The sequence below is a fragment of the Camelus dromedarius genome, chromosome 29 (assembly GCF_036321535.1).
Source record: "Camelus dromedarius isolate mCamDro1 chromosome 29, mCamDro1.pat, whole genome shotgun sequence".
NCBI lineage: Eukaryota > Metazoa > Chordata > Mammalia > Artiodactyla > Camelidae > Camelus > Camelus dromedarius.
The window spans coordinates 21,305,152-21,332,995 of NC_087464.1; the positions used below are offsets into that span (position 1 = coordinate 21,305,152).

General features: G+C 41.9%; 1 protein-coding gene and 1 non-coding gene across 2 annotated transcripts; one reads left to right on the forward strand and one right to left on the reverse strand.

Moving 5' to 3' along the window:
• The first annotated feature begins 1,171 nt into the window (after positions 1-1,171).
• CHRNA5 (cholinergic receptor nicotinic alpha 5 subunit) lies at positions 1,172-26,462 on the forward strand. The gene is made up of 8 exons (XM_031440746.2): positions 1,172-1,249; positions 1,684-1,799; positions 14,075-14,148; positions 15,159-15,310; positions 19,753-19,797; positions 21,373-21,482; positions 23,388-24,219; positions 26,301-26,462. The coding sequence occupies exons 1-8, from the start codon at positions 1,172-1,174 to the stop codon at positions 26,460-26,462; spliced, it is 1,569 nt and encodes a 522-aa protein (XP_031296606.2).
• TRNAI-GAU (transfer RNA isoleucine (anticodon GAU)) lies at positions 22,413-22,484 on the reverse strand. Its single transcript has one exon. It is a non-coding gene; the product is annotated as a tRNA-Ile (tRNA).
• Positions 26,463-27,844: the final 1,382 nt, after the last annotated feature.

Here is a 27,844-nt window from a genome sequence, read left to right on the forward strand (position 1 = left end):
AATAAAATTGTTCCATGATATGATTCATCATTTCCAGGTATAAAAGTTTTCAACATTTAGGGGGCATGGGATATTGCAGGGTACTTTCTCGAGATGGAAGACAGTATCTTCATTTGTAACAAGAGCTGGTATTTGCCCAGGATACATTATAATTTACTCTGTTTTGTAGTGAATTGCCATTTCCTTGTTCTCTTGTATTTTTCTATTGGTAATAGGGCCTTTGACATTGTGGCATATATATATATATATATATATATGCTGTTATTAAATTCTGTTGAGACAGCTCAGTTTTATACATGGTTTATACTTTTTGTGATATTTGATTTTATGTGCTACTATTTAGTTATTACCATCTGGTAAAAATATGGCCAATTAATTTTCTTTTAAAGCTCTCTGCATTAAAATACGTCTGCATTTTACATTTTGATTACAGCCATTGAAATAGCCCCGAAAGGGACCTTTTATTTTCTTATCATTTCTTTTGAAGGATTGGATTTTAATATCCTATCAATACTTGCTTTTTTCCTTTAATCTGTGAAAATGCATTTAATTTCAGCAGTAAAATTGACAGCACCCATTTTTATCTTTAATTAACTTTTCGGTTTGGCTCTCATCTTAAAGGCTCACAGCAGAATTTATCACCCAGCCATAATGGAAATGCTGAATGGAAGATTCGGAGAATCTACCCAGCTCTGAATTTAGCTCAGTTGACCCCGTTATAAAAAAGAAAATCCAACAACAACATTGGTATGAAAGACAGCTCGTTAGGTCATAGCACTTGCAGATGACAAAGTTTATTTTTGATTCCTGTTATTTATTTGGCCTTCTAATTCCCTTCCATGCACGTGCTTTTAACTCCAAAGCACCAGCTGCCCTTTGCTTAAGGGTTTGCTTACGTGGAAAAGCACATCGGAGTGTAATTGCCACACAAGTAATACTAGCGGCACCTATTGAACACTTGGGGCCGGCAGCTGAATGCTTTACCAGCTTTACCTTCCACAAGGCAAGTTTTAAGGGGTCTTTTTTTAAAGCTAAGGGGTGGGGCCACAGAGAGGAGAGGTTTAGTTTGAAGTCAGGCCAGCTGGGTTTGAACCCCTGCTCATCATTTTCTACCTCGCTCCTGGGAGATCTGGGACAAACGACTTAACATTCATTTCTTCACCCGACGGACATGTGGAGCATCTGCTGCACGCTCAGTATACTGAGCACATCCCGGTGGATGACAGACACAGCTGCGGCCCGTCTGCGGGTAATGTTCTATCGGGGGAATCAGGCACACTAGAATTATGTAATGACAAATTGTGACTAATGTGGTGAGGGGAGGGGACGGGGGCAGTGATGGAGAGTAACGGGCGGAAGGAGTGGGAGACCCAACTTAGCTCGATGTGTCACTCAACAGGTGACAAATAAGCTCAGTCTGGAAGGACTTAGGCAAAACAAGGAGGGGAGGGTGGGGATAGAATAGGGCAGGCAGAGGGAGCCGGTTAAGTCAAGGCAGGACCCTTCTGGCTGGTTTCAGAGACTGAAGGGGGCCAATGAAGCAGGAACACAGTGTGCACGTGTACGCGTGCATATGTGTGTGTGCGTGCGTGTATGTGTGTGTAGGGGGCCGTGTTAGTGCAGGCAGCAGCGGGGTCACTCTAACAATCCTAGCAAGGGCTTGGGATTTGGTTTCTGTTACAGTTGGTCACTCAGGTGCCCTTGCAGAAGGTGCTGGGCAGTGCAGGGCAGGAGTCTCAGCTACAGATAAGCATGGACCTGACTGTAGTAGCAGGAGAGGAGTGGGCTGTGGATTCCAGGTAAATTCCAGGTAAACAGCACTTAGGGTTGAGTTAGCCTTGGTGGGTGACACAGAGGGAGGAACCAAGAATGGCCTCCATGTTGTTAGCCTGAGTAATAAGCTGGATGGTGGTACCATGGATGGAGATGGAGAGACTTAAGAGGACAAAATGGGTTGAGACATACTAAGTCACATGCCCAAGTGAAGATGGCGTCACATACACAGAGGTGAGATTGGCACCTGAGTGTGAATCTGGTTCTTGTCAGTTTGTGGAAGATTTTTAAAGCCAAGGAAACGGATGAGATCACAGAAGGAGGGTGCAGAGATGAGAGACTAGGTCCAGGTTTGAGCCTGTGGAATTCTCAACATGCAGAGTCTGGAGGGAAGGAGAGGAACCTGCCAAGAGAAGCAAGGAGAGATCAAAACAAAATAAGGGTAATGAAAGTACTGCCCTTATAATACTGCTGGAGATTGAACGTGCTAGTATATTAGAAAGTGCTCCATTATTACATTCCCCCACTACCTGGAAAGGTTAATATGATACTTATTCTACTTTCTGTGGCCAGGCACTGACTGGCTGGCAGGTATCCTAAAGATGAATAAGACCTAGACTCCAGGCCTAGGAGCTCATTATCTAGTAGAGGACGTAAGATTTATAGAGAAATGGACAAGAAGATGGAACGTGATAAGTGCCATGAGAGAAATCAGAGTGGACTGTTCTGGAAGTTTGGAGACACAAGATAGCTGTGGCTGGTGGGGGGAGTAGATGAGACACCCTGGGACAAGTGGCACTTGAAATGGATCTTGAAAGGATGGGTTTGGATATTCAGGGAAAGGGAGAGAGTAGGATGGGTGAAGACTGGAAAGTGTAATAACAAATCCTGCCGCTCCAGAGGAAATGTGGTGTCTGGGACGTGGGTGCACTGTAGATTGCCTGACTGTCTCTTTGGTCAAATCTCAGAAAGTTGGTGGACAGCTGCTACTCTGGGGGACCTTTGTAGGTGGTGGCCACAGCAACAGCTGCAGTTGTCACTGCCATGTGGTCAGCCAGCATCTTCTAGCAGTGTGAAAATGCTGTTATCAGAGCCAGGTGCTGCTACCACATCCAGCAACTGAGAGTTAATCGGTGTATCCTTCCAGAAAAAACCATCCAAGACGCATACATTATATGCTATAATTATTTGCTTTAGTTTTCAAGTGCCCAACACATTACACACTTTGCCTCTCACTTAAAACTAGTAACAACAGCCAGTGGAGTTTTTCACAGATTATATAAATAACCGTTGTTCTCATGGTTATTGATATGACACTCTGGGGAGGCCTAGGAGTTCCAATTATGCTCGCCGTGGCTGAGCCAACAACCACTGAATTCTAGTTTTTCCACTGACAGGTACTGTGACCTTCAACGGTTATTCGGCCACTCAGTTTCAAATCCCCCAGCTTTGGAAGTGAAATAACACTTTACTTCCTCCAAACACGGTTAAGATGAATTGCCTAAGTGTCTCCCTGCCCCATAAATTCTTCAGAGCAAAACAGAAATTTGCAATGTAGGGACAATAGGTACTGTCTTCACTTCCTTTGTAGAAGTGTAATTAGTGACTAACCTGGTTGTCATTTTCTGTGGCCCCTTCTCTTGCTTTAAGTCCAGCCGAAGGAGACTAGCTTCAGTGGCTCTGCTTTCCATTTTCCTGGTTGTACTTAGACTGAGGGGAAAAAGTCTTCACTAAATTTCACCATTTGGATTCTTTGCAACCAGGTTTAGTTTTTAAACATTCACAGAGTCTGGAGCCTGGAGTGCTATTTCTGCTCACGAGGAGTCTTAGAGGGGTCAACTCTATAAAGTTTTCTGTGAAGAATCAGTGAGACGCACTGCCGCTGAAGTTTGGAGATGATTTGCCTGAATCTCTTCAGCCAAATGAAGCTTTCTAATCAATTCTGAAAAGAAGGGATGAAATAAATACAGGGTCTCACGGGATTTGTGATGGGCTTCCAGCAGTCATCATCGGTCACCACAGGAGTTGCTAAGTGTCCATAGCAGATGGAATCGCTAACGTTTACTAAGGTTAACTGATGATGACACGGAGGGCATTGTCCCCATTTAGGCCACCTACATTATTTCTGTGGATGGCTTCAATGAGTGTCAGAGCTGGACCTTCTGAGTCCTCTAGTTTATCCACCTCGTTTTAAGGATGAAGAAACAGGTCCAAGGAGGGAGGGTGACTTGCCCAGGGTCGCCTCGCTGGCCTGCTGTTGGGGGTCCCTTGGCCCCCATGACAGCCACATGAGGCAGGCAGGCTGCGAATGGTATTTAACCCGCAAGGACGAATTGAGTGGGCGGCGCGGCTGACTGGAGAGAGCCTCAGCCCAGAATTTAGGGGCAAGTCCCCTTCCACTAGGTTCAGCCTCCCACTTGTTTCCTTTGCATCCCTCATCGCAACTCAGTAACTATATGTTTACTGGTTTTCTGTCAGCTGAGAGCCGTCTGTCCGTCTGGTTCCCCTCTTGGTGCTGGGTACAGAGCAGACATTAATTACAGGTAGTTATCACAGGTGGCTTGCCCAAGGTCACCCTGTAGTTGGACTAAGGACCCGCCAGTGATGCCATCCTCTGGCCTTCCCCTTCCTGGGACTCTGAGCTCCAAAGTCGCACCCGGCAGAAGTCGGGCCTGGAGGCGGGGCCAGGCGTGAAAAAGGCGGAGCTAGAATAGAGAGGGTGGGGCCAAGCACGAGGCCGGAGAAGCGACTGGGCGGAGCGGAGGCGGGGCTATGCGCAGGCGGGGCGGGGCTAGAAAGGACGGGGCGGGGCGAGGTCGGGGTAAGAGGCAACTGGAGGAGGGGGTTGGGGCGGGGCCACGTGCGCGGACCCTCCTCCCGCGCCCAAGCCCGCCCAAAGGCGCGAGGCCGCTCACCGTGCGCTCTAACACACGCTCTCGGCTTCATCCGCGGAGTCCGCTTCTCCGCGGGAGCGCAGGCAGCCGGGCGATGGCAACGCGGAGGTTGGGGCGCGCGGTCCTCAGTCTCGGGCTTCGCCCGCTCCACTTCCTCCTCTTTCAGCTGGTCGCGGGGCACTGGGGTCCGGCGGGCGCGGGGGGCGGTGCGCCGCTAGGTGAGCCCGGGCGGCCGGGGGGCGCGGGGTGGCCGGGTCCCCGAGAGCCGCGAGGCTGCGGCCCGCACTGAAAACCTTATTACGGAGGGCGGTTTTATTTTTCTCCTGGGGGCTTGGAGGGAGGGGGGGGGCTGTCCGTTTAAATGCTCAGGTGTATTCATTTAAATGCCGAGAAGAGGCCGCTTTGGCTTTTGTTCCATGACCTGAATCACTGGAGATTGCTGGGTGACTTAGTCAAAATACTTAGGTAAAAACTTTCTCAGTAAAAGATGCGGTTGTTATCCGGCACGGCTTTCCTTTCTTGGTTTCAGCTGGGCTTCTCACGTTGTTACTTACTCACAGGCAAGTATGGAGGTTGCTTGGGTTTAATACTAGGGGTTAGGACTTGATCTTTTACCCCTTGGTCCTCGCCCTCCTCCCCAACTCACCCCTTAGCATTTGAAATCTTTCCTTTTGCTGGAAGATGAAATGTGTTAGCTGTAGAATTCTGGGCAGCGGATTTCCCTGGCTGCTGGCTGTTTGCATCCTGAATTCCTCTTTAGCGTCTTGGGATAGAGCTTTTTTAAAGCCTTCTCTATGTCAAAATGTTCTGGACTGGCTTACAGATATAATAAACAAAACGGTTACCTGGGAGAAAGTGGGTAGGAAGGGATAAATTGGGAGTTGGAGATTTGCAAATATTAACTACTATATATAAAATAGATAAAAACGAATTTCTTCTGTATAGCACAGGGAAGTATATTCAGTATCTTGTAACCTATAATGAAAAAGAATGGGAATGAATATATGTATGTATATGTATGACGGAACATGATGCTGTACACCAGAAGTTGACACATTAACTGACTGTACTTCAATTTAAAAAAATATTTTGGATTGGAATAGAAACAACAGAAGAAAACGCATAGTACTTTTTCGAATGGAAAGCTTTAGAAAGTTTGAGTCCGCCCTCTCAATACCTTGAAGAAAAATACTACCAATTATGGAGTCCTGTGGTGTGATCAAATTGGAGAAAATGTAAGAATTCTTTAAGCAAGAGATAAAAGCTGAAGTTCATGTCAGTATTTCAGTTTTTCTGAGTGAGTTTCTTTAAAAGGGGAAACTTTGGGTCTAAGCAGAACAGTTTCTTGTCTTTTCCTTCCTTAAGGTTTTAAAACTCTGATTCCTGCTTCTAGAAAGTGGTCATCTTGAAGACTAGAATTATTTATTGCAGGATGTATTGCTTAAAATAGACTTAAGAGAAATAATGTGGAGGATGATTAAAACACATAAAGAAAATCCTGTGCAGAGGAAGTCATAGTTTAACAGAAAGAAAGGAATGTGATTTTGGAACCAGACAAACCTGGGTTCAAATTATGACTCTAGTGTATCCTGACTTGGACAAGCTTTGAAAAATGTGGCTAATACGGCTTATCTCTGAGTCATTTTGATAAATGGGAAAAATACTGCTTACCTCTGAGTCATTTTCAGGTTTGAATATGTGTGAAATGCCAGGTGCTATGCGTGACACTCAGAAAACAGTGGCTCCCTACGCCTTTTGGTGAAGTGGAGCTTTTTTCATCTTTTAAAATATAAAATATAGCCAAGATTAAATGATGTAAATAGCTATCTGTACATGCTTGGTGTTCAGTGTTATATCCAAACAATCAGAGATGATTAATTCTTTTCTGTCCCCACTCCACTTAGTGAATACCTCTCTTATAATAACCACCATGTTGTATTACATTTGTATTTTCTTTCCCTTTGTCCCACATGAGCTCCTTAAGAACTGTGATCTTATCCTGTGTATCTTTGTATTGCAGAGACCTAGCTTATTGTAGGAGCCCAGTAAATGTTTGTTGATGAACGAATGGAATAGTAAGATCTCTCTGGATGTTAGTTACCTCATCTGTAAGGTGAGGGATCATTAAAGGCTTCTCTCTCTCCAGCTCTATAATTCCAAGATTCCATGTGCTCCTACTAAGTGATTGTTTGAAGAACAAATGTTGAACAGATAATGGAATTGCACACTTGCTCCTAAATGTTAGTACGCTTTTGTGTAAAACTGCCTTTGAATGTAGGGTGGCTGAAGTACTATCTGGAATCAGGACACCTGCCATTAATTTGCTGTGTTTCCTTGAGCATATTGCTTGACCTTGCTGATCCTTTATTTGTCCATCTTTGAAATTAGAGGGTGGCTGTAGATGGATTTTAGATCCTTTGAACCATAGTTAATTTTACATTTACATTTTTATTGTTTTCATATTGATCTTAGGGTCTTAACTCTATGGTTTTCTGGGAGCCAGTCTCTAGGAATAGAAAATGTCTGGTCTGCCAGCAGCCTTACTTACTGAGCTGTGAAAGGTGGCTCAAGAGGCAATTTTGTCTGTATTAAAGTGTGAATAATTAACCTAGTACATTAAGATAATACAAGCCTTTTAAACTGACCTGAGTATGATTGAGAGTGATTTATGTAAATTAGATAGTCATTAGTCAGTTACATTCCTTCACTGTGTAGTTGTGTGACGTTTTCAATGGTTGAAACTTTAATTTTGATGAAAGCTAAGAAAGGTATTTTTCTTCTCCCCTTTAGTCATTTTCATTAATACTTTTAAGAAGCTAATAGAAATACACATATAGTGACTGTCCTCTCTACTTCTGTTATGATTACATCCAAAAGAGTATCTAGGTGCCTTAAGTAAGGACATAAACTTTTCACACAGTTTAATTTGAAATTAAAAATTATTTTTTTCCTTGCAAACACTAAATATGCTCTATAAGCTCAGCTGTGGGCACCTCGAAGGTAGGGTTTTATTTGTGTAGCTCCTGATATGTTTCAGATGCACCTGATTTTGTTAATGTAGCCTATCGACGGAACTTCGAAGAGGTTTTCAGTCATTTGTCAGAATAGGGTTTTTTCCCAGCCTGTAATCAACAAATTAGATCCAGCAAGTAACTTTTTATAATTAGGATATGAGTTTTCAGTACAGAAAATCTTTCTTCTTATAGCATTATTTTTCTCCCCTAAGAATCGGAATTAAATTTTTTCAGATGTAATTTTAAGTTTAATATTAAATAAGCATGTCTTGACAATGAGAGCTGGTAAATTCTGGAATAGTTTCCAATTTGTTTCTTTGGAAATCTGCTCTCCAGAGCAGCATAGGTGTAGTTATATAATGACAATAGGATAGGGGAGATTATTTTTAATGATCCTTTTCTGCTCTGCAAGTAAAATTTTACATGTTGTTTCCAAATTGAGGAAGCATGATGCTGTTTCTCCTAACTGTGTTTTGTTCAGTGACCTCAGGCTCTTTCCTTCTAACGTAGAATTATCACATATAGCCTTTTGCCAGTAAAAATCGGAATTAAATGTGAATATTTGAATTTTGACAAAAAAGGACAATATGAACTTTTGATATTCTTTCTTTCTTTTTATTTTATGATCAATGGTGTATATATGGAGTTGGGCAACACCATTTTCCTCCCGCTCAGGATTTCCCAACCTCTGACATTTGGGGCCGGAGAATGCTTTGTTATGGGAGATCGTCCTGCCTTGTAGGCTGTTTGGCAGCAGCCCTGATCTCTGTCCATGAGAAGCCAGCAGCATTGACCAAAAAATATCACAGGAATCCTTGGGGATGTTGTTAGCACGTAGCCACTGATTCAGTAGATTGGAGGCGGGGCCTGAGATTCTGCATTTCTAGCAAGCACCCAGGTGATACAGATGTTGCTGATCAGAGAACCACACTTTGAGTAGCAAGGTTGTAGACAGTTTCCTATTCATATCAAGTGGATGGATTATCAGGAGGATCCAACGGCAGCAGCTATGGAAATAGAGAAGTTACAATGAACTATATGCATAAGACCAGTAGAAACTAAGCACTGTCCCATCATCTTAACAAACAGCCTGTCTTCATGTTTCCTTCCAGTCCCCACTACTCACTCATAATTAGATGACCCTAAGGAGGAAATCTGCAAGAGCCTTATCAAGGTCGCGCAGGCTGTAGTGGACTGAGGCATCTTCATGTACCATTGGGTATTTCAGTTCGTAACACTGTAAATCTCCTAGCCCATAATACATATTTATTGCCTGTGGAGAGGTTTATGGTGTCAAATTACGATAGTGAACTCTGCATTTAATCTGATGATACTCAGACTTTCAAAGGATGAAAGTTGTCTCTCCTCCTTGAAAAACTATTGACTGGACCTAAATTTAACTGCCTCAGGTCATTTTCTTACTGCAGGTGTTCTGAGAATCAGGGCAGGATGTTAAATTAGGTTTACTAAAGCATATCAGTTACAGAGAAACTTTATCCTGTAATTCTGTGATAAAAATCAATAGAAGATATAATGAAAACCCTGGAGTGGGGGGAAAAAACCCCTCTGCCTCTCATCTGCAATACTTAAAAGAATGATGTGGAAGCATACCTATCTGCCACATTGAAGATGTTGGATATAGCACAGATTTCTTCTCATTTACAAAATGGTTGATTAGGTTCACTTCTTTATCTTGCTGTTGCTTAAAATAGCCCTCCTGGCGCTGCTGCAGAGAGGAGCTTTAAAAAAGGGACAGGAGACACTATGTTAACTTAAAAAACATACACAGAGCCCTGTAGGGGAAGATTACTCCAGGACTGGCTTAATTATGAATTGGGGACATATAATATATCACTCTTACACACCTTTTTAGATGCATTATTTCATTCTTCAGCAGCCTATAAAGAAGAAAAGAAAGGCTATTGGCAGTAACTAGCAAAATTTAAAACGTATATACCCTTGACTCAGCAATTCCACCTCGGTGTCATCGAAGTCCTTGTAAAAGTGTGGAAAAATAGATGTACAAGGACATTAACTACAGCATTTGCCCGTTGTAGCATTGGTAGAAGTCACCCCAAACTGAAGACTGTATAAATGCCCACCAGTGGTGAAAGCTTATGTGAATGATACACCCGTAGCCCAGACCAGTTTGCAGCTTGTGAAGAAAAGTGTGGAGATACGTGAATATACTTTGATGTATAGAATTGATTGAAAAAGCAATTGCAGAAGTCAAAAAGTAAACACTTGTTCTTCCTCTGTGTGTGTGTGTATTTTAAAATGTCTACACAATAAACTTAACAGTGGTTGACCTTGGAGGAAAGGAGATGAGGAGAGGGAGAATTCCTACTCCTTGTGTGCTTTTGGCTGGAATCCTGACAGTGATCATACATTACTGTTGTAATTGAAGTATTTTGAGAAAAAGAAATCTGGGTCCTATTTCTCCGTCTGCCACTTACTGGCTACTATTAGACCAGTGATTCTCAACCAGGGGCAGGTTTGTGTATTATCCCCAACCCCCCATCCTACCCTACCCTCTGCCGCACTGAGGATATTTGGCAATGTCTGGAGATGTTTTTGGTTGTCACATGAAGGGCGGTATATGTAGCGGATGGAAGCCCGGGATGCTGCCAAATATCCTATAGTGCAGGAGACAGACCCTCCCCCACCCCAACAAAGAATTATCCAGTCTGAAATGTCAATAGTGTTGAGAAATCCTATGTCAGATTTCAGGACTGCAGCCATGTTCAAATACACAAGGGGTGTTCTCTGCACAGCCATCCAGTTTATAATTGTGCTATAATGAAAGTAAACAAATATGCAGATTTGTCTCCCAGGAAGGTAGGTACCAGAGTCTTCTGCTTTGCCCTAGCACAGAGGCAGCCACTCAATGTTTGTTGAATGAATGACTGAGGTGAACGAGTTACCACACATTAGGGTCTAATACACCCAGGCTATAGCAGATGCTAAAGATTTAGGAAGAATTTATGGAAGAAACTTATGGCAGATGTTATCTGTTAATTCTTTATCTGAAGATTGTCAAGACTGTGAATATTCATATTTAGCTGCAGAGCACCTTGGTTGACTTTTTTTCCGATACTTTTTGATAAGAAAATCATGGTTCTTCCCGGAAGAATGCCAGTAGAGGACACTATCCTGTCTTATCTTCCTGGAATTGGTTTTTTAAAAATCTTTAGCTATCTATTGAGTTAGCTGCTTATGAATTTAGTGGAGAAAACTAAAAAAAAATTCAACTACCTTAGACACTATCCGAGATACAAGGTAATGTGCTCTTTCATTTTATCTGCATAACAGGCAGCAAAGCAGAAGTTACCCTTTTTATTTATGTTTTATGATGGTAAAATTTAAAATACAACAGATTGAAGAGTTCTTGCCACACACGTTGAACAGTTGTTGACATTTTGCAGCATATCCTTATTTATGCAGATTAGAAAATGGTGGCATGTGAAAGTTAACAGCTAATTAGTGGCGCCAACTATTCAAATTATGATTTTCAGCTTTGCAGTTTTGCATCCTTTCTTAATCAGGCTACTGAAGTTAAAGATCAAGGTTACATTTCTTTGAAAATACGTGTGGCTTCACTAAATAGCTTGAAAGGGACACGTGTTTGATCAGTCATTCTCTTCAGTCCTCGAGCGGAGACAGCACTCGTCACGATACTCGGAGTTACAAATGGATTTGTAAAGCCCAAGTTCAAATCTCAGAGAGTCAATGACGTGATAACATATTTCTACCTTTTACTTATTCAATTTAGTTTTCCTCTTGTTGCATTTTTAACTGCTTCAAGAGAATTGCCCATTAATTATTTTTGGTTCTCGTCCTGCTTTTAGTGTGCGTCACTGCTTGGGTCTCTGTTTTTCTGAGATACGTGATTTGCGTGCTGTTAGTAGGCTGGTATTCGGATTAGCATTATTAGCTGTGAAGGTTATAGGCTGGAGGAAAGCTTTTTGTTGAGTTGTCATTGCGCTGGGTTGAGGGTCCAGTGCCACAGACACATTCTTCGTGTTTTTGCAAGGGTTGCTTGCCTGCGGTAATCCATAGGGAGATGATCTTTTTTTTTTTTTTTAATTATTCTTAAAATTTTTTCTTTCTGGGGGGAGGGTATGGTAATTAGTTTTATTTATTTGTTTTTGTTTTTAATGGAGGTGCTGGGGATTGAACCCAGGACCTCGTGCGTGCTAGGAATGCACTTTACCACTGAGCTATACTCACTAGCCCAGGAGATGATCTTCATTGGGCTATTTGGGAAGTTTTAGGTGGAGATCAGTAGCTCTGCAGGCAGTGATTGCTTTTGCTGCAATATTTTTGTGTGTTTGCCTTTTGAGGTCTATCAGTTATCATTACTTTAGCAATCATTTATGGACTAATAAGCATGACCCTGTGCTGGCACTTCTGTGCACAGTTTTATTTAATCCTCTCAGTAACCTTTTTAGGTATTGTTTTAGACCAGTTTCACAGATGAAAAAACTAATACACAAAGAAGTTGAGTAACTTGCCTTCAGGTCAGACAGTAAGTATTAGAGACTAGATGGACCCCAGCCTGTTCGACTTAGAATCCTGAGTTCTTAGCGTGTTGTGTTGCCTCTCTGCACATTCAGATCTGAGTCAGACAAGGTCTCTCTACTGTTAAGAAGCTGTCTAGTGACTCGTCATCCTTAATTAGCAAAATAGCAAAATTGTGGCAGTTGTTTCACAACCAGTGATGAAATTCTGAATTATTAGAGATAAATGGGAATTGTCAGATGGTACCAACTCCTTATTCATCCATGTATTTATTCAACAAATGGAGTGCCTACTCTGTGCCAGTATGTTGTTAGGCGCTGGGGTTATAATGGTGAATAAAACACAGGACCTGTTGCCATGAGTTTGCACCACAGCTGGGAAGACAGACTTTAAGCAAATTCATCAGAGACTGTAGAAGGACACCCCAGATAAGGAACATGTTTTTATGCAGAGGACCCAGTGTAGACTTTGGGGGCAGGACAGAGCCCTGAAGAAGTGCGATCTGAAGGATGGGTGGGAGTCGACTGGGTGAAGGGGAGGGAGAGCATGTCAGACAGGGAGGACAAGCACTCCTCACAGGGGGAAGTGTGGAGTGTTTGAGAGGCTGAACTGTCAGTGTAGCTGGAAAGAGCAAAGGAGAGAGAGAGCCTGGAGGGGACAGATCCGGCACATTTGGCCCTGAGGATTTCAGTCTATCTTGAATTAGTGGAAGGCTACAGGCTACAGAAGGGTTTTAAGCAAGGGGGTAACATCAGATTTGTGTTTTGAAACGACTGCTTGTGTATCTGTGCAGAGAACCAATAGGGGCGCTGAGAAACCGCCTGGCACCCACTGAGGATGGCAGGCTTGCCTAGTTCTGACGACAGATGCAGGTAGCTTGTGCTAGGACCGTGGCAGTGGGCTTGCTGAGAAATGGGTGGATTTAAGAAATAGAATGTGTTCTTAATGTTTACATTTTAAAGAAATGTCTAGGTTGCTTTTCTTAACTAACACATTAACGTTGTGGAGTTTCGCTAAGCTTCAGATAATATAAGGGTAGTTGTTGACATTAGCTGTTGCATTATATTCCATTTTATAAAAATGGATTAGTGGCTCGAAAATACTGATAGTAAATAGTAATGTGTGATTCAGAATTTTGCTGTGTGGTGTGCATAAAGAGTATAGATCTGTGTGTGCTGGGAAAAATGTACCTGCAAATACGGTGATTTCACATATACTCTCTTAAAAAGGAAAGCAAAACAGTGATTATCTGAAAACCAGATTTCACCCTATCAGTAATCCATTCCTACAGTACCCAGGAGTTCTTTTGTTATGAAACTTTGTCAAATAATGGCAGCCCAGAAAGCATTTGTGACATTTTCAAAGGACAGCGACCTCTCTGGTGAAACAATTATTTTCTTGAATAAATATAAAACAAGTTTATGGTGTAAAATTGATGAATTTTGTTGCTGAAGTCAGAGAAGAGACCAGGACCCCCGCGATATCATTGAAAGGAGAATGAATTCCATGTGCCAAAGACGGCTTTAAGGCCTGCCGTTGGTACAATGCTTGTAAAGCCAGGCACAAGTTCCTCTGCTTGGCGGGAAAGCAGAACTGATGATTAATACAGTCCCTTTATTAATTAGTATAATTAGTGTTGGCTATCACATGACATTAATAGCCAGCCACGTGGAAGAGCTATCATTATCACATGTGTGTTCCCGGATTTTACCTTTTGGTTAGAATCACTAACCGGGGGCACGAATTGCCTTCTGGTTTCTGCATGGTACAGATGAGGGAGATGTGCCTGATGGCATTTTATTCTTAACCCTGAGAACTCAGGTGAAAGAAGGGATTTTAAATTTCGTCAGGATAAGACAATCTCTGGTCTAGACGGGAAGAGCGTGCCGAGGACAGCTCGGGCAGCGCGGAGTCAGTGGGCAGCAGGGAAGGGGGTTGCTGTGCAGGTAAGTGGTGCCGCCCGGGCGGGCGGTCCCCGCGCTGGCATTCACGGAGGGCAGCTGGTGGGACCACTGTGCTTCCTGATCTTGACTCAGTGTCGAAGGAGGTAGTAAAGAGTTGTGAACAAGAGCACGTCACAGGCACCAGGCGTGAGAGTGCCAACTTTCTGTTAGATCGTTTTTTTAGTTCAGAGAAAGAGCAGCGATAGCTACTCCAGGTCCTCGTGTGTACACTTTATGGTAAAGAAGCCAGTGACATTTTGTTTTAAATACATACTTTTCCTTTGTAAAATTGTGAGTCTTGAGTAAATGTCATCCTTGAATTTCCCACATTCGACATTTCCTAAACAGAGGCTCCAGTGTCCATACAACACTGAAAGCTTATTTCCAAGAGGCTTATTTAAGCTCAGTAAAAGTATAAATGTAACCGTTACCCTTAAATCTAACCAGTCTTTGGCTTTGGCATCTGAAACTTTAAAAAAAGTTAGTTTTTCTTTTTAAATCTTAGGCCCTAAGGTAATTGTATACAAATGTATGGCAAACAAAGGTATGGAAATCTGAATAATTTATTCAGTATTTATATGTTTGTATATTAAAAGCATGTAAATTACAGTGTGTTTATTTTATATTTATAGTTGACCAGTGAACTGTAATATATCTGTTTTCTAGGTTTGGAATTTTATGACAAGCAACCCCCTTAGCTTTGGTAATTTAAACGCTTTCATTACTTAGATTTCAAATTACTCTATGAAGTACTGAGTGCTTCTTACTGAACTCAGCATATTTCTATGCGAATAACCTGAATTAACTAAGAAGTATATCCCAACCAGAGTGTGCGTTGTTGGTCGCAGACACTTGTATTAATATTTCTTTTAAAAATCTCCTTTGATAATAGCTTAAATAACACTTTGGTTTGTTAGTACGTTAGTAACGCCAAACTTTTTTTTTTTTATCTAAGTAGAGGTATCTGGTGGGAGAGGAGCCAATCCACTAACTTTTAAAAATTTGTTATACAGGATTAGCTGAACCATCCTTTATTGCAAAACATGAAGATAGTTTGTTTAAGGACTTATTTCAAGACTACGAAAGATGGGTTCGACCTGTGGAACACCTGAATGACAAAATAAAAATCAAGTTTGGCCTTGCAATATCTCAATTAGTGGACGTGGTAGGTATGCGTGTCGTTAATATTCCATTTCACTTGGGGGTGGGTAGAGTGTATTGTGTGCCCGGGCACTGCCTCAGGCCACAGAGGTTACAAAAGTGAATGAACACAAGTCCTTTTCCTCAAGCAACTCACCAGGGAAAGTGATTACACCAGCCACCTGGGAATGCAGTGTGCTTATATAATCTGGTATCATTTAGAAAGCATTTTCTCTCATTTGGTAATTAAAATAGGTCTATTTTTAAATAAATTTGAAGATATTAAACATTTTCTATGGAAGTTTCTCCTTAAATGTGTTAAAAATATGATCAAAAAGTCAAAAATTTTAAAAGCAAAAACTCCAAGAGTAGAGTTGTAGACTTTTAGGACCAAAAAGGACCTCAACATTGCTTCATTGCTTCAGCGTCACACTTAAAACATTTCAGAGGTTTTTTCCCTGTGACAATCAGCAGGGAGTAAATTCCCTTGATTTAACTTTTTAACTTGTTCTTATGGTCGAGAGATTCTTTCTGTTTTTTTCTTTTTTTTTTTTTTTTTTGAGATTCTTTGTTTTTAACTAAGAAGTTCACACTAATTTTTAAACTAGTTTCTTCTTGTTCTGATCATGTTGATCAATAATTATTTCCCTGCTGTGCTCCCAGAATAGTCAACAAGAATATATATATGTGTGTGTATGTAAGTAACGTTTATAAGTGTGCCTTTATTTGCTGGTTAGAGAAGCAATGCGTGATTTTTGGAGAGAATTTAGAAAATTCAAAAAATACAAATAAAATAAAAATTGATTGTAATCCTACCACCAGAGATGACCATTGGTAACATTTTGTTGTATTTCTTGACCTTTTTTATATGTTACAAAATTAGAATATTATTTAGATATAATTTGACTCCTGCTTTCCCCCTGTTGTTACATGATGAACCTTTTCTTATGTTATTACATAATCTTTAAATGTAATTTTTAATGGCTTTATGGTAATTTATAATTTATTTAAACATTCTCTACTGTTGACAGAAGAGAATGTTGTTCCCAATTGTTCCTGTCATAAATGACAGTGACGAATATTTTGTGCATAAATGTCTGCATTTCTCCTTTCCTTAAGAAAAGTGGCGAATCAAAGGATATACATTTTTTAAGTCTGTTGATTGCTATATGTCACCTAATTGCTCCCAGAAAGTCAGTGAATGTGGACTCTGTGCTTGATCCTTTGCTCGGCAATACAGGGAGATTTTAAATATAGATAAAAATAGGGATGTAGGAAGGAAGATCAGCAGGGCTGGCTCTCAGCCTTTCTTTCTAGTTGGGACTGTAAGCATGTAAACGGAGTCACTGTGGAACACTACAGTATTAAATCATGATATCACAGATCTGGGAATTCAGACCTTAAGGACTGAGGTGATCAAAGAAAGCAAGGTAGAAGTGGCCCTTGAGCTGGCTTTGTGCCCAGTGTAGGATCCGCGTGCAGAGAAGAAAGAACTTCAGTTAACAAGGAAGATTATAATCAGAGGTGTGGAACTGATATTAAGCCCTTTTGTTCGGCTGTCTAGATCAAAAGGTTCCTGCTGGGAGCCCCACTGCGCTGAACGGCCTGACAGGATGGTGGAGGAGGTGAGGTCTGCAGGAATTGTGCCTTTGCTCCTGTCATTCCTTCTGTTTGCAGAACTTTCCTTCTCAGCACAAGCCATTTATCCTTCAAGGCCAAATTCATTTGTCAGACTCTGACATCAAACTTACTCAGACAGCCTCTCCTTTGTCCCCATAGCCCTTTGCCCTTTGATATAGCGCCCACCACGCTGACTGGCACGCATGTCCTGGCATGGCGTCCTCAAAGCAGGGTGAGCTTTATCCCTTGTGTCTGTCCCGGAGCCTCACCTGGCATCTGGCACGTAGTAAACGCTGGATGAATGAAAGATCCAATGGGTCACAGACATGGGAAAAGCAGTCTTTTAGCAAGATCAATACGATAATTAAATAGGTGGCTTTGGGGAGTGAAAGGTAGACTAGAAGCTTGAGAGGCAAGTTAGGAGATCTCAGATAAGAAGGAATGGGACTTGAGCACTGAATATAGAGGGAGAGGTCTAATTTTGAAGCCTATGTGGTTAGAAGAGTGATCAGTTTGAAAGAAAAAATTGGTTGTCTTGGGACAGGGAAGGTGATGGGTTTGCTTTTGATAGGAAGTCATTGTGATACATTCAACAGAAAAAGTTCACGAGGCCCTTGGAAAGTCAGGACGGGCTCAGAGGTGAGAGACGAGGCTAAGGATGTCAGGTTGGAATTGCTGGCCTGAGGTGATTGTTGAAAACTTTGACTTGATGAGTTCTTAAATCAGGGAGAGCAGAAGCCACGTTCATAGAACGTGGTAGAAGCAAGGGTTAGCCAAGCAGAGATGTTGGGGAAGCGTTGCTTCTTGAGAGAAGAGCCCAGAAGACGTGGGGTCAGTGACCCCAAGAGCAGGAGGGGACTGGAGTCAAGGAAGATGGGGGCCAAGGGCCCCAGACACTGAGACTAGAAGGTTGGCTGACTTGCTTCCCAGGGGTTTTATGTTCATTTTAATTGCTGAGGTCTTTCCCCCTTAACCTCGTGGTCATGTTTAGTGGCTCTTCCCTGACGTTTCCTCAGATTCCTGTCTTATTTTCTATGTGTTCTCGCTCTTTTTAAAATCTCAGGGCTGGCTTGTTTGTTTTGATTTTTATGGTCAGGTTAAAAAAAAAAAAAAAAAGCAACCATCACCACTAAAACTTACCCGCTGTGCTCAGGCGTAGTTCACATTCATTTCTGGTTTCCTCCCGAGTGTTGTCCTGTTTGTCTTTACTCGGTTTTGTTTCTGTTGCGGCCTCCGTTATGTTGACCACATTGTAGATGCTCGAGAGGTACTTGAGCCGAAATTAGGCTGCATCCCCTGAGGGAGAGGCTAATCCCAACACCTTTGTGAATTTATGGATCGTTGTGTTCTGTGTTGCTGTTGAACACACCGAGCGTTGACTAGGTCTCAGCCCAGAGAGCAAAATCTACATGTTCACATTTTTCTGGGGAAAAGGTCCATAGTCTCAGAGATGACCTAGTACCGTGCAGCGTCATAGTTAATATGTTTACCAGAACTTTCCTAATTAATGCCTCTGTTTAGATCTCTTGGCTGAAAGGCATATTCTAATACGGGGATCAGCGGTTACTCTGAAAGGTGTATGACTGGCGTGGACACTAGAGCTGATGGGATAGGGTTAAAAATTAGGGGTTTTGAGTTCTTAGAATCGGTTCTACCACTGCTTGGTGGTGTGATTTTCAGGCATGTTGCCTCACTGGCCCAGTTTCCATATTTGCAAAATGGAGAGATTACAGTAGGTAAATTCTCTAGGCCCTTTCCAGCTCTAGTGTTTTAAGGAAGGAAAACTGCTTGTTGGAAAACGCAGCATGAGCAGGCTGGCCATGCTGTGTTTCCTAGGACCAGTTCCTTCCATGTAAGGACCTACCAGCTGCCTTTGTCCCTAGACACGAGCCTCCTTCTGGCCTCCTCCTTTCTCCCGGGTCCTTCACTGTTATTGGGGTGGGATGGGGAATGGGGACCCTCCAGTCACCTCAGCTGTTTACACACTGTCCTCTCTCCCCAGTAGGGAGTCCCTCATATTGCTGTGGGTCTCTGTGCCCTGAGCGTCGTACCCTGCACCAGGTCTGTGTGTGGTTGATAATCATAACTGTCTTTTACTGGGTCAGCTGGCTCTGTGATATTTAAGTAAAATTTAATGGAAGAGATGCCACTTTAATTAGGCCTTGAAAACTCCGTGAAGGACCGGCATAAGCAAAGATATGACAGCAGGAAGGTGTGAGTGGCACGTACCAAGGACCCTCCGTTCTCTAGGCAAGTAGGCCGTAGAGGCGTTACAAAGCTGCCACTCAAGGCTCTGACCTCAGTGTTGCTTTCTACACAGCAGCTCCGCAAGAGAGATTCATATTCGTGCCTTAGCAGAAGCAAGCAGCAAGTCACAGCCCCTCCAGAATGCACACAGACACGGGGTCTCACCGCTTGTAACACGCGCATTCCCCCCCACACTGTAGCGCTTCTGAAATCCAGACGTGTCTCATGATTAACAACAGCTCACAATCCATTGTCCACCTTCTTCTTCCTTAATGCTAAGTACACAAATTAACGCTGCGCCCCTTAGACTGCGGCTTAGTTTCGAGGAGCTGCAGTAGCTGAGGCTGTTAATGTTAACTCTAAAAAAGCCAGTGGAGTACTTGAGGGCAGCTTCTCTGAAGTACAGGGTATGTTGGAAGGAATAACGTGAAATTAGGCTGGAAAAAGAAGGTGCTGCTTGTCTAGAGAACCAGATTGGTGAATCAAGTGTAGGTACTAGAGAGAGGAGAGTGTTTATATAGAAATGAGACAACTCTTACTTAAAGAATTATTGTTCCTCTAATTGATATAATCAGCCTTATTTAAATTTTTATTTTATAGGATGAGAAAAATCAGTTAATGACGACAAATGTCTGGTTGAAACAGGTATGTATAAAATCCCAAGGGCCGCCCCGCTGTTTGCTGTGCCACTGCTGTTAGCGGGTTTGTGGCACAAAGGGAATAGGAGTGTTCGGTCTTGGGATGGATTGGCAGGATGCAGAAAGATGAGGTAGATGGAGTCGTGTGTTCCTTCAGCTAATATTATATGAGTGCCTGTGGTGTGCAAGGCACTGCTCTGGGCCCTAGGGAAACAGCAGTGAACAACACAGACAGAAGTCTAGGCCCTCAGGGGACTTCATTCCCTGGGGGTGGGGAATAAATAGGAAGTTGGATAGTACCTTTCAAGTGCATAAGCTTGGAGGAAAATACAGAAGGAAAGTGGAGAAGAGAGGGTTGGGGACTGTACCTCTATAGGACGGGCAGGGAAGTGCCACTGAGGAGGTAATATTGGAGCAAAGACTTGAAGGTGGACGGAGGAGGGGGTGGAGCCAGCCACGTGAGTATCTGGGGGAGGAGTGTCCCAGGCAGAGGGACACAGAAGGGCAGATGTCCTGAGGCTGGAGGGGGCCTGGTGTGTTTAAGGAGCAGCCAGGAGGCCAGCTGGCTAGAGGTGAGGGGGCCGTGGGGAGGGGTGTAGGGGGTGGGGTCCGGGAAGCAACAGGAGGCAGCGGGTGGTTGCTTCTGGCGTAGGTTATGAGCAGCAGCTCCTTGGCCACTCGAGGGTTTTGGCTCTTACTCTGAGTGAGGGGACAGGCAAGAATGTATTGCTTTATTTTTATGTTCCTAGTCCTTTTCTAGAAAGGACTTTTTTCTGGGCCGCCATACATATGTCCCCAACAACTGTTGAGTGCTTCCCTTTGTTCTTTATTATCCCTGATTTTTTTTTCAATTTATTTTTTCAATTTTTAATTTTTTTTTTTTTACATTTTTTTAATTGAGCTTGTGATTTTATTCCTTTTCATGTACTATTTTGCTACAGGCTATTGCAAGATACTGAATATAGTTCCCTGTGCTATACAGTAGGGCATCCCTGATTTTTTAATACCTGCTACCAGTTTCCTAACCCCAAACTCCAGAAAGGTATATATGCTTTCTTTGGGGTACAAGTCTTTTTTTTTTTTTTAACATTTTTCATTGATTTATAATCGTTTTACAATGTTTGGGGTGCAATTCTTGACATGATTACAGAGTTGTCACGGGGTGGAGGCTGGACAAGGTGTTTCAATATGGGGAATGTGTAATAAATCCAGCTGCTCTGTGCCTGGACCCTTCCAGCCAGGCAGTGACAATGCAGCTAGAAAAGAGAATGTCCCTTGAACCTGGGCCTTAGGTGCCCATGGCTGAGCTCTTGGGCTTGGTCATTTGGTGGGAGAAGAGGTGCTGAGCAGAGCCATGGACGCACCCAGCCCTGGTCCTCACTGGTGTCTCATGGGGACCATGGCTGGAGTCACCACACAAGGGGACAGGGCTGTCCTCCAGTGCCCAGAGGAAGGCTGTGGAGGTGAGTTTTCTCTACTGGCAATAGAGGTGATTTTAAGTCTAAAATGTTGAGAGTATAGTTTTCACTGTTTTTTGACTATTAATTTTCTTGAAATTGAGGCAGGTTTCTTTCTTTTTAAGGAATGGATCGATGTAAAATTAAGATGGAATCCTGATGACTATGGTGGAATAAAAGTTATACGTGTCCCTTCAGACTCTCTTTGGACCCCAGACATTGTTTTGTTTGATAAGTAAGTTGTATTCATTTTAGGTTTTCAAAAGAAAACAATTGCGTTACTATTAGACACTAGTAATTTTTTCTTCTTTTTGAATATTGTTTAGCTATAAAGTCACATGACTTACTTGTGTTCTTTTGTTTCATAAACCTGCAGATCGGTTCTGTGGTCCTCTCCCTTTTTCGGTGTATTGTTTTCTGATCATAAAAGTGTTCTTAGATTTCAAAAATCTATAAAACATTTGGGAAGTCTAGAAAGGTATGCGCTGGAAGCTGGGGGGCAGGTGCAATGAAACCTGTTATCCTGTCACTTAGAGGCCACCGCCGTCATCAGCTTCCGCGTGCACTGACCTTACTCAGTGCCTGGCAGCGTGCTCAGTGCCTTATGTGCGTTATTCATTCAGCTCCCGTGATAACCGCTGTGAACTAGGTATGATTATATCTATCTGACAGATGAGAAAGGGGAGTTATACCTTGTCCAAGATGACACAGCTCACGTGTGATGGTGGGTGGTGGGGGTTCACACCGAGGCTGCCTGGACATCCCCATTTACCCTCATATTCTAGCATACATTTTTGGCAGACTTCCTTCCAGATTTTTTTTTATATATTTTTGGTATTTGGGGGAGGTTTAATAAATTAGGTTTATTTATTTATTATTATTATTTTTTAATGGAGGTACTGGGGACTGAACCCAGGCCCTACGCATGCTAAACAGTGCACTCTATCAGTGAACTATATCCTCTCCACCTGGTATGTTTTTTTTTTTAAATAGTTAAGGTCATAGTTTATGTTCAAATGTGCATCCTTCTAATTTTTCTTAAAGACTGTATCATAATTTTCCCACAGTGAGCAACGTTGGGTTAATTATTAACTCATGTTCATAGGTATTCATAGTGTGTTTTGAGGATGGTTTTTAAAAATTTTTATTCATTTTCTCCCCTTAATGGAGGCACTGGGGATTGAACCCAGGGCCTTGTGCACATCAAGCACGTGCTGTACCACTAAGCTATACCCGCTACCCACTGAGGGTGGTTTTTAACTTAGGGGAGAGGGTACTCCTGGATACCAGTTTCGTTTTTCTCTAGGACCACTCCAGGACAGTTCTGGGAATTTGCTTACCCTAAAGCACTTTGTTTTATTGGCAAGAAGGCATTTGGCATGAGGACAGAGCAAATGCTAAGCAAACATATCTTTAATCTTTTCAAACCTTTATCTCCATGCTTCTCAACATGGAAGCCGTGAACAAAGCTGTGAGGTAGCATGATGCAGCTTCCTGGAGCATCATTTTACTCTAAGTCACTGGAAAAACATTTTTATATACAACACGGATATATTACAGAGTAGTGTGTAACAGTCACATGAATTTTAAGATCGAGAACAATACTTTGAAGATACGTCATGGTGGCGGTGGTGCTTCCTGCTAGGCTCCTCCAGTGTGTGAGTCCGCTTGGTGGCAGAGTTGGAGAGGTGTGGCTGTTCCCAGGGCATGCCCAGCCGGGTGCTAACGTTCTTTCCCTGTCTGCTAGGAAGCATCCGGTATTTGTAACGGAGGCAGAAGAACACTGTGGGGCGTCTAGGAGTGTGGCTTCAGGTTCTGGCTCTGTTCATGTCCATTGCTATAAACAGCCTAATTCCATTTTGTGTGCAAAGCGAAACCATTTCAACCACTTAAATCTCAAGATTCTGTCAAATATAGCTCTGTCAGCCTTGGAGTCGATGTGGACGTAGGGGTTCAGTTTCAGTAGCATTCGATGTCCTTAAACTAGAGCCCCCTGCGTGTAGCAGGCATAGCTCAAGTGTAATAATTTTTAAAAAATATTGCACGCTATGGTATAGGCTTTCTTGTTTATTAGGCTTGCAGAACGCATGCGTGGGTTGTTTAATCCCTGCATTGTTACCGTAAAGTGTGTGTATTTCAGTGCAGATGGGCGTTTTGAAGGGGCCAGTACGAAAACCGTGGTCAGGTACGACGGCACTGTCACCTGGACTCCGCCGGCAAACTACAAAAGTTCCTGCACCATCGATGTCACGTTTTTCCCATTCGATCTCCAAAACTGTTCCATGAAATTTGGTTCTTGGACTTACGATGGATCACAGGTTGATATAATTTTGGAGGACCAAGATGTAGACAAGAGAGATTTTTTTGATAATGGAGAATGGGAAATTGTGAGCGCAACGGGAAGCAAGGGAAACAGGACGGACCGCTGTTGCTGGTACCCTTACATCACTTACTCGTTTGTGATCAAGCGCCTGCCTCTCTTTTATACCTTGTTCCTCATCATACCCTGTATCGGGCTCTCCTTCTTAACCGTACTTGTCTTCTATCTGCCTTCAAACGAGGGTGAAAAGATTTGTCTCTGCACTTCAGTGCTTGTCTCTTTGACCGTCTTCCTTCTTGTCATCGAAGAGATCATACCCTCGTCTTCAAAAGTAATTCCTCTGATTGGAGAGTACCTGGTGTTTACCATGATTTTTGTGACACTGTCCATTATGGTCACCGTCTTCGCTATCAACATCCATCACCGTTCTTCCTCCACGCATAACGCTATGGCTCCGTGGGTCCGCAAGATATTTCTTCACCGGCTTCCGAAACTGCTTTGCATGAGAAGCCACGTGGATAGGTACTTCAGTCAGAAGGAAGAAACTGAGAGCAGCAGGGGACCAAAACCTTCTCGGAACACGCTGGAAGCTGCGCTTGACTCTGTTCGCTACATTACAAGACACGTGGTGAGGGAGAATGACGTCCGGGAGGTCTGTGTCCGCTTGTTGTTACGAACGCAGATCTGTTTTGATTCTGAGTTGGGCAAACAGCATGACCCTTAGGACTAAGCACAGATGAGGGCCAGGAACGCTGACACACTGTTTGGTAAAAGATCTCTACTAGAATTGGTTTCAGTTAAAACCTCTGCAGGTGGGACAGGTGCACAGATCTCACGTCTCCATATCCCCCATCAGCATCTTGGATGACTTATTAAAAAAAACTTCGTGTTAGGCTGACTGCTCTGTTACTCCAAGGCACAGTGATCCTGCCATTTGTTTTTTTGGCTCTGACAGAATGAACCATTTAAATTTTATCTGCAGTAACTTTGTTTCTGAATTTTACAGTAATCGGCAGGCACAACTGCTTTATAATTTCTCAAGTGATTTTATTTTTTAAATAATGAGCCTAATATAGGCTTTATAAATATAGCCAAGATGTTTTTCTAGGATAATTTCTTTTTGTTGTTCAGTTACAAGAGAATGTTACTGAATTAAAAGCAGTAAGGTATTCTCAGGTATTATGTATTATACATCCAAGTGTACACAGGAAGCTTAGTGTAGTATTTCATAATATACTTAATTTGCTTAAGAACAAAAATTTGCTCAAAACTTTATTATAGAAAAATAACTCATTGGCTCCTTATTTAAGGTTAATTAATAGTGAAGATGCAAGAATTGAACATGAATACATTTTGTTAATGTGATTGTATTGAACTGGAGGTATTTTTCAAAATATGTAAAATTTCAATCTGGTCACTATTCTTTATTGTGTAATATTTTCAGAATTGACTTTGCTTTGAATAGTCCCATTAAAATTATGTGAATTCTCTCACAGATATAGAGAACAAACCTCTGGTTACCAGTGGGGAGAAGGAAGAGGGAGGCCAGATAAGGGTAGGGGATTAAGAGGTACAAACTACTATGTATAAAATAAATAAGCTATAGGGAGGGATATATTGTACAGAACAGGGAATGTATAGCCAATATTTTATAATAACTTTAAATGGAGTATAAGCTATAAAAATTTTGAATCGCTGCTATACACCTGAAACTAATACAATATTGTAAATCAAACAAATAATAAAATAGTATCTAGCATAAAAAATTTATATAGATTCTAATATCTAAATCTTTTAAAAAATTTCTAGCAGGTGTGGTAAGCAAATGGAATGACTCTGGGAAAATAACAGCCCCCCCCACCCCCGCAACATTTGACATATGTTTCTAATAAACTTTTAACGCTTGTGGATTATAAAGTTTCTATTTGGCATAACTGTAATTAACTTTATAAGATAAAGCTATCAATGGAGTCTTGAAAAATACCGGTAGTAGGTAATGATTGAGATTGAGATGGAATTTAATGAATGTCCGCAAAGTGTTCTGTAGAAGGGTCAGGGCTGCTTCCATGATGGCCTGTAAGTGGGGTTTATTTTCAGGGGGAAAAACTCAGAAACAGAGTGGTAGGATGTTAATCATCCTCTAAATTCTACATTATTCTGAGACTTGGGGCACAGTGTCTGTAGAAGACCCCGTGTGTTCACAGAGAACAGGGGGGCTGGGGAAGCCCTTGGTCAAGGTCATGGCCTTGTAGAAGGGGAGCTTCTGGTGCTCAGGGCTTGGTCTCAGCCTGCCCTTTCCCTTGAGGTCACTCAGACCTGCTTAGGCTGCAAAAATGGGGAGGAAATGAGCTCCAAGCCAGCAGATCGGAACTCATGAGCTTAGATTAAAATGGTCCCTAGGAGAAACAAAACTAAATAAAGCAGGTGAGGTGAGGAAGAAGATGAACACATATCGAATATTTAGTATTCTGAACTATTCTGTCATGCAATTAACCTCAGGCTGGATTATCTTTAATAATTAAAATAAGTAAACACTACTGGGCCAGAATAAGTAACAGAAGTAACTGCATATAATAAGAATAAAAAAGTTTTTTTAAAATTTACTATAAAATAACCAAGTGCTTTATTAAAAATCTATCAAAATAAGCCACTTATATTATAAGCTGATGTGTAAATTAACAAATTGTGTCATGTCTTTTAACTATTTAATGCGTTTTATTTTTTTTGATGCAGGTTGTTGCCGATTGGAAATTCATAGCCCAGGTTCTTGATCGGATATTTCTATGGACTTTTCTTCTGGTTTCAATTGTTGGATCTCTTGGGCTTTTTGTTCCTGTTATCTATAAATGGGCAAATATAATAGTGCCAGTTCATATTGGAAATGCAAAGAAGTGACACTTCCTACAGGGTTGTAGTAGGAATTCACTTAAAAGGCACGTATCTCCCATGGCACCTATAAAATTATGAAAATGTAAATTGTGTTTAACATTTGATGCAACCTTTAACAGATTAACACTCTAACATCAGTTTTTGGTTTTTTTTTTTTTAACATTTTTTGGTATGTTTTTGTGTGGGTTTTTTTTGGGGGGAGTAATTAGATTTATTTATTTTTTAGAGGAGGTACTGGGGATTGAACCCAGGACTTCGTGCGTGCTGAGCATGCGCTCTACCACTTGAGCTATGCCCTCCCCACTAACATCAATTTATCTTACTAGATTGCCCATTAGAACATCTCCCTGCATGACTGAAGTAATAACTGACTGAATAACATTTGACCTTCTAAAAACAGCAGCAAAATAGTATCTAAACTGTACTAGTAAAAATCTGATGTTTGTATCCTGGAAAATAATTCTTCTTTGTAATCAACAGTGAAGCTCATCTTTTGACTGTGCTGGAAAATTCCTGTTTCATTTGAAGACTGATTTCAAACTTCCTGCATTTGGTAAAGGTACACATTAAAAAATTCTCTGTCCTGTATTCACTGGGTGACAGCTGATCTTTAGTATAGCATTGTGCTGCTATAGTGAACAAGCTGACCACTGTGTGATGACGATTGACTATGATGCTGGTTTATTCTTTCAATGCTTAAACTGAACAGTTATTGCATTAACTATTTTTATAGCTTACCTTCCATTGTGAAATCATACAATAAACAACTCCTATGGACACGCAGTAGCATATCCTTAACATTAACTTCAGTCCTCTTGTCCACATTTTCCACAATTAATAGAACTACCTTCTATATTAATTGTAGTAGCATCTTTTTATCCTTGATTCTAGAAGTGTCCACTATAACTTGGTGAATCCCATTGTAAGAACACATCTGTGGATTCTACTGACTTGTTCTGTGAGAAAACCATCTTCCAAGCTTAAAGATGGTATTCTAATTATGTACAAGCACACTGTTACATGCCTGTAGTGCTTCACTTGTACCTCTTCCATTCCAACAATTACAATACCAGAATCTGAGAGTTGCCAGGGCCTTTCGATGCCTATTTCTACGCATTCAGTACCGTGTCATGTGTCACAGGCAAGGATATGCTACTGCGTGTCCAGGAGGAAAATACTGATAAAAATCTTGCATTTGATTTAGAACGCCCAGCTCTTGAGAGAACAAATGCCTTATTTATTTATACTAAGTAACCAGTCCAAGTTCAAGTCAACACTCTCTGGAAGGCAGAGGGGATCCTGTCTAATTTGCATTTTATTGGCGGGTATTTAATGCTATTTGATGAGTTTAAATTGCAGGATGGCTCTTACAGCATGTATACCTCCCT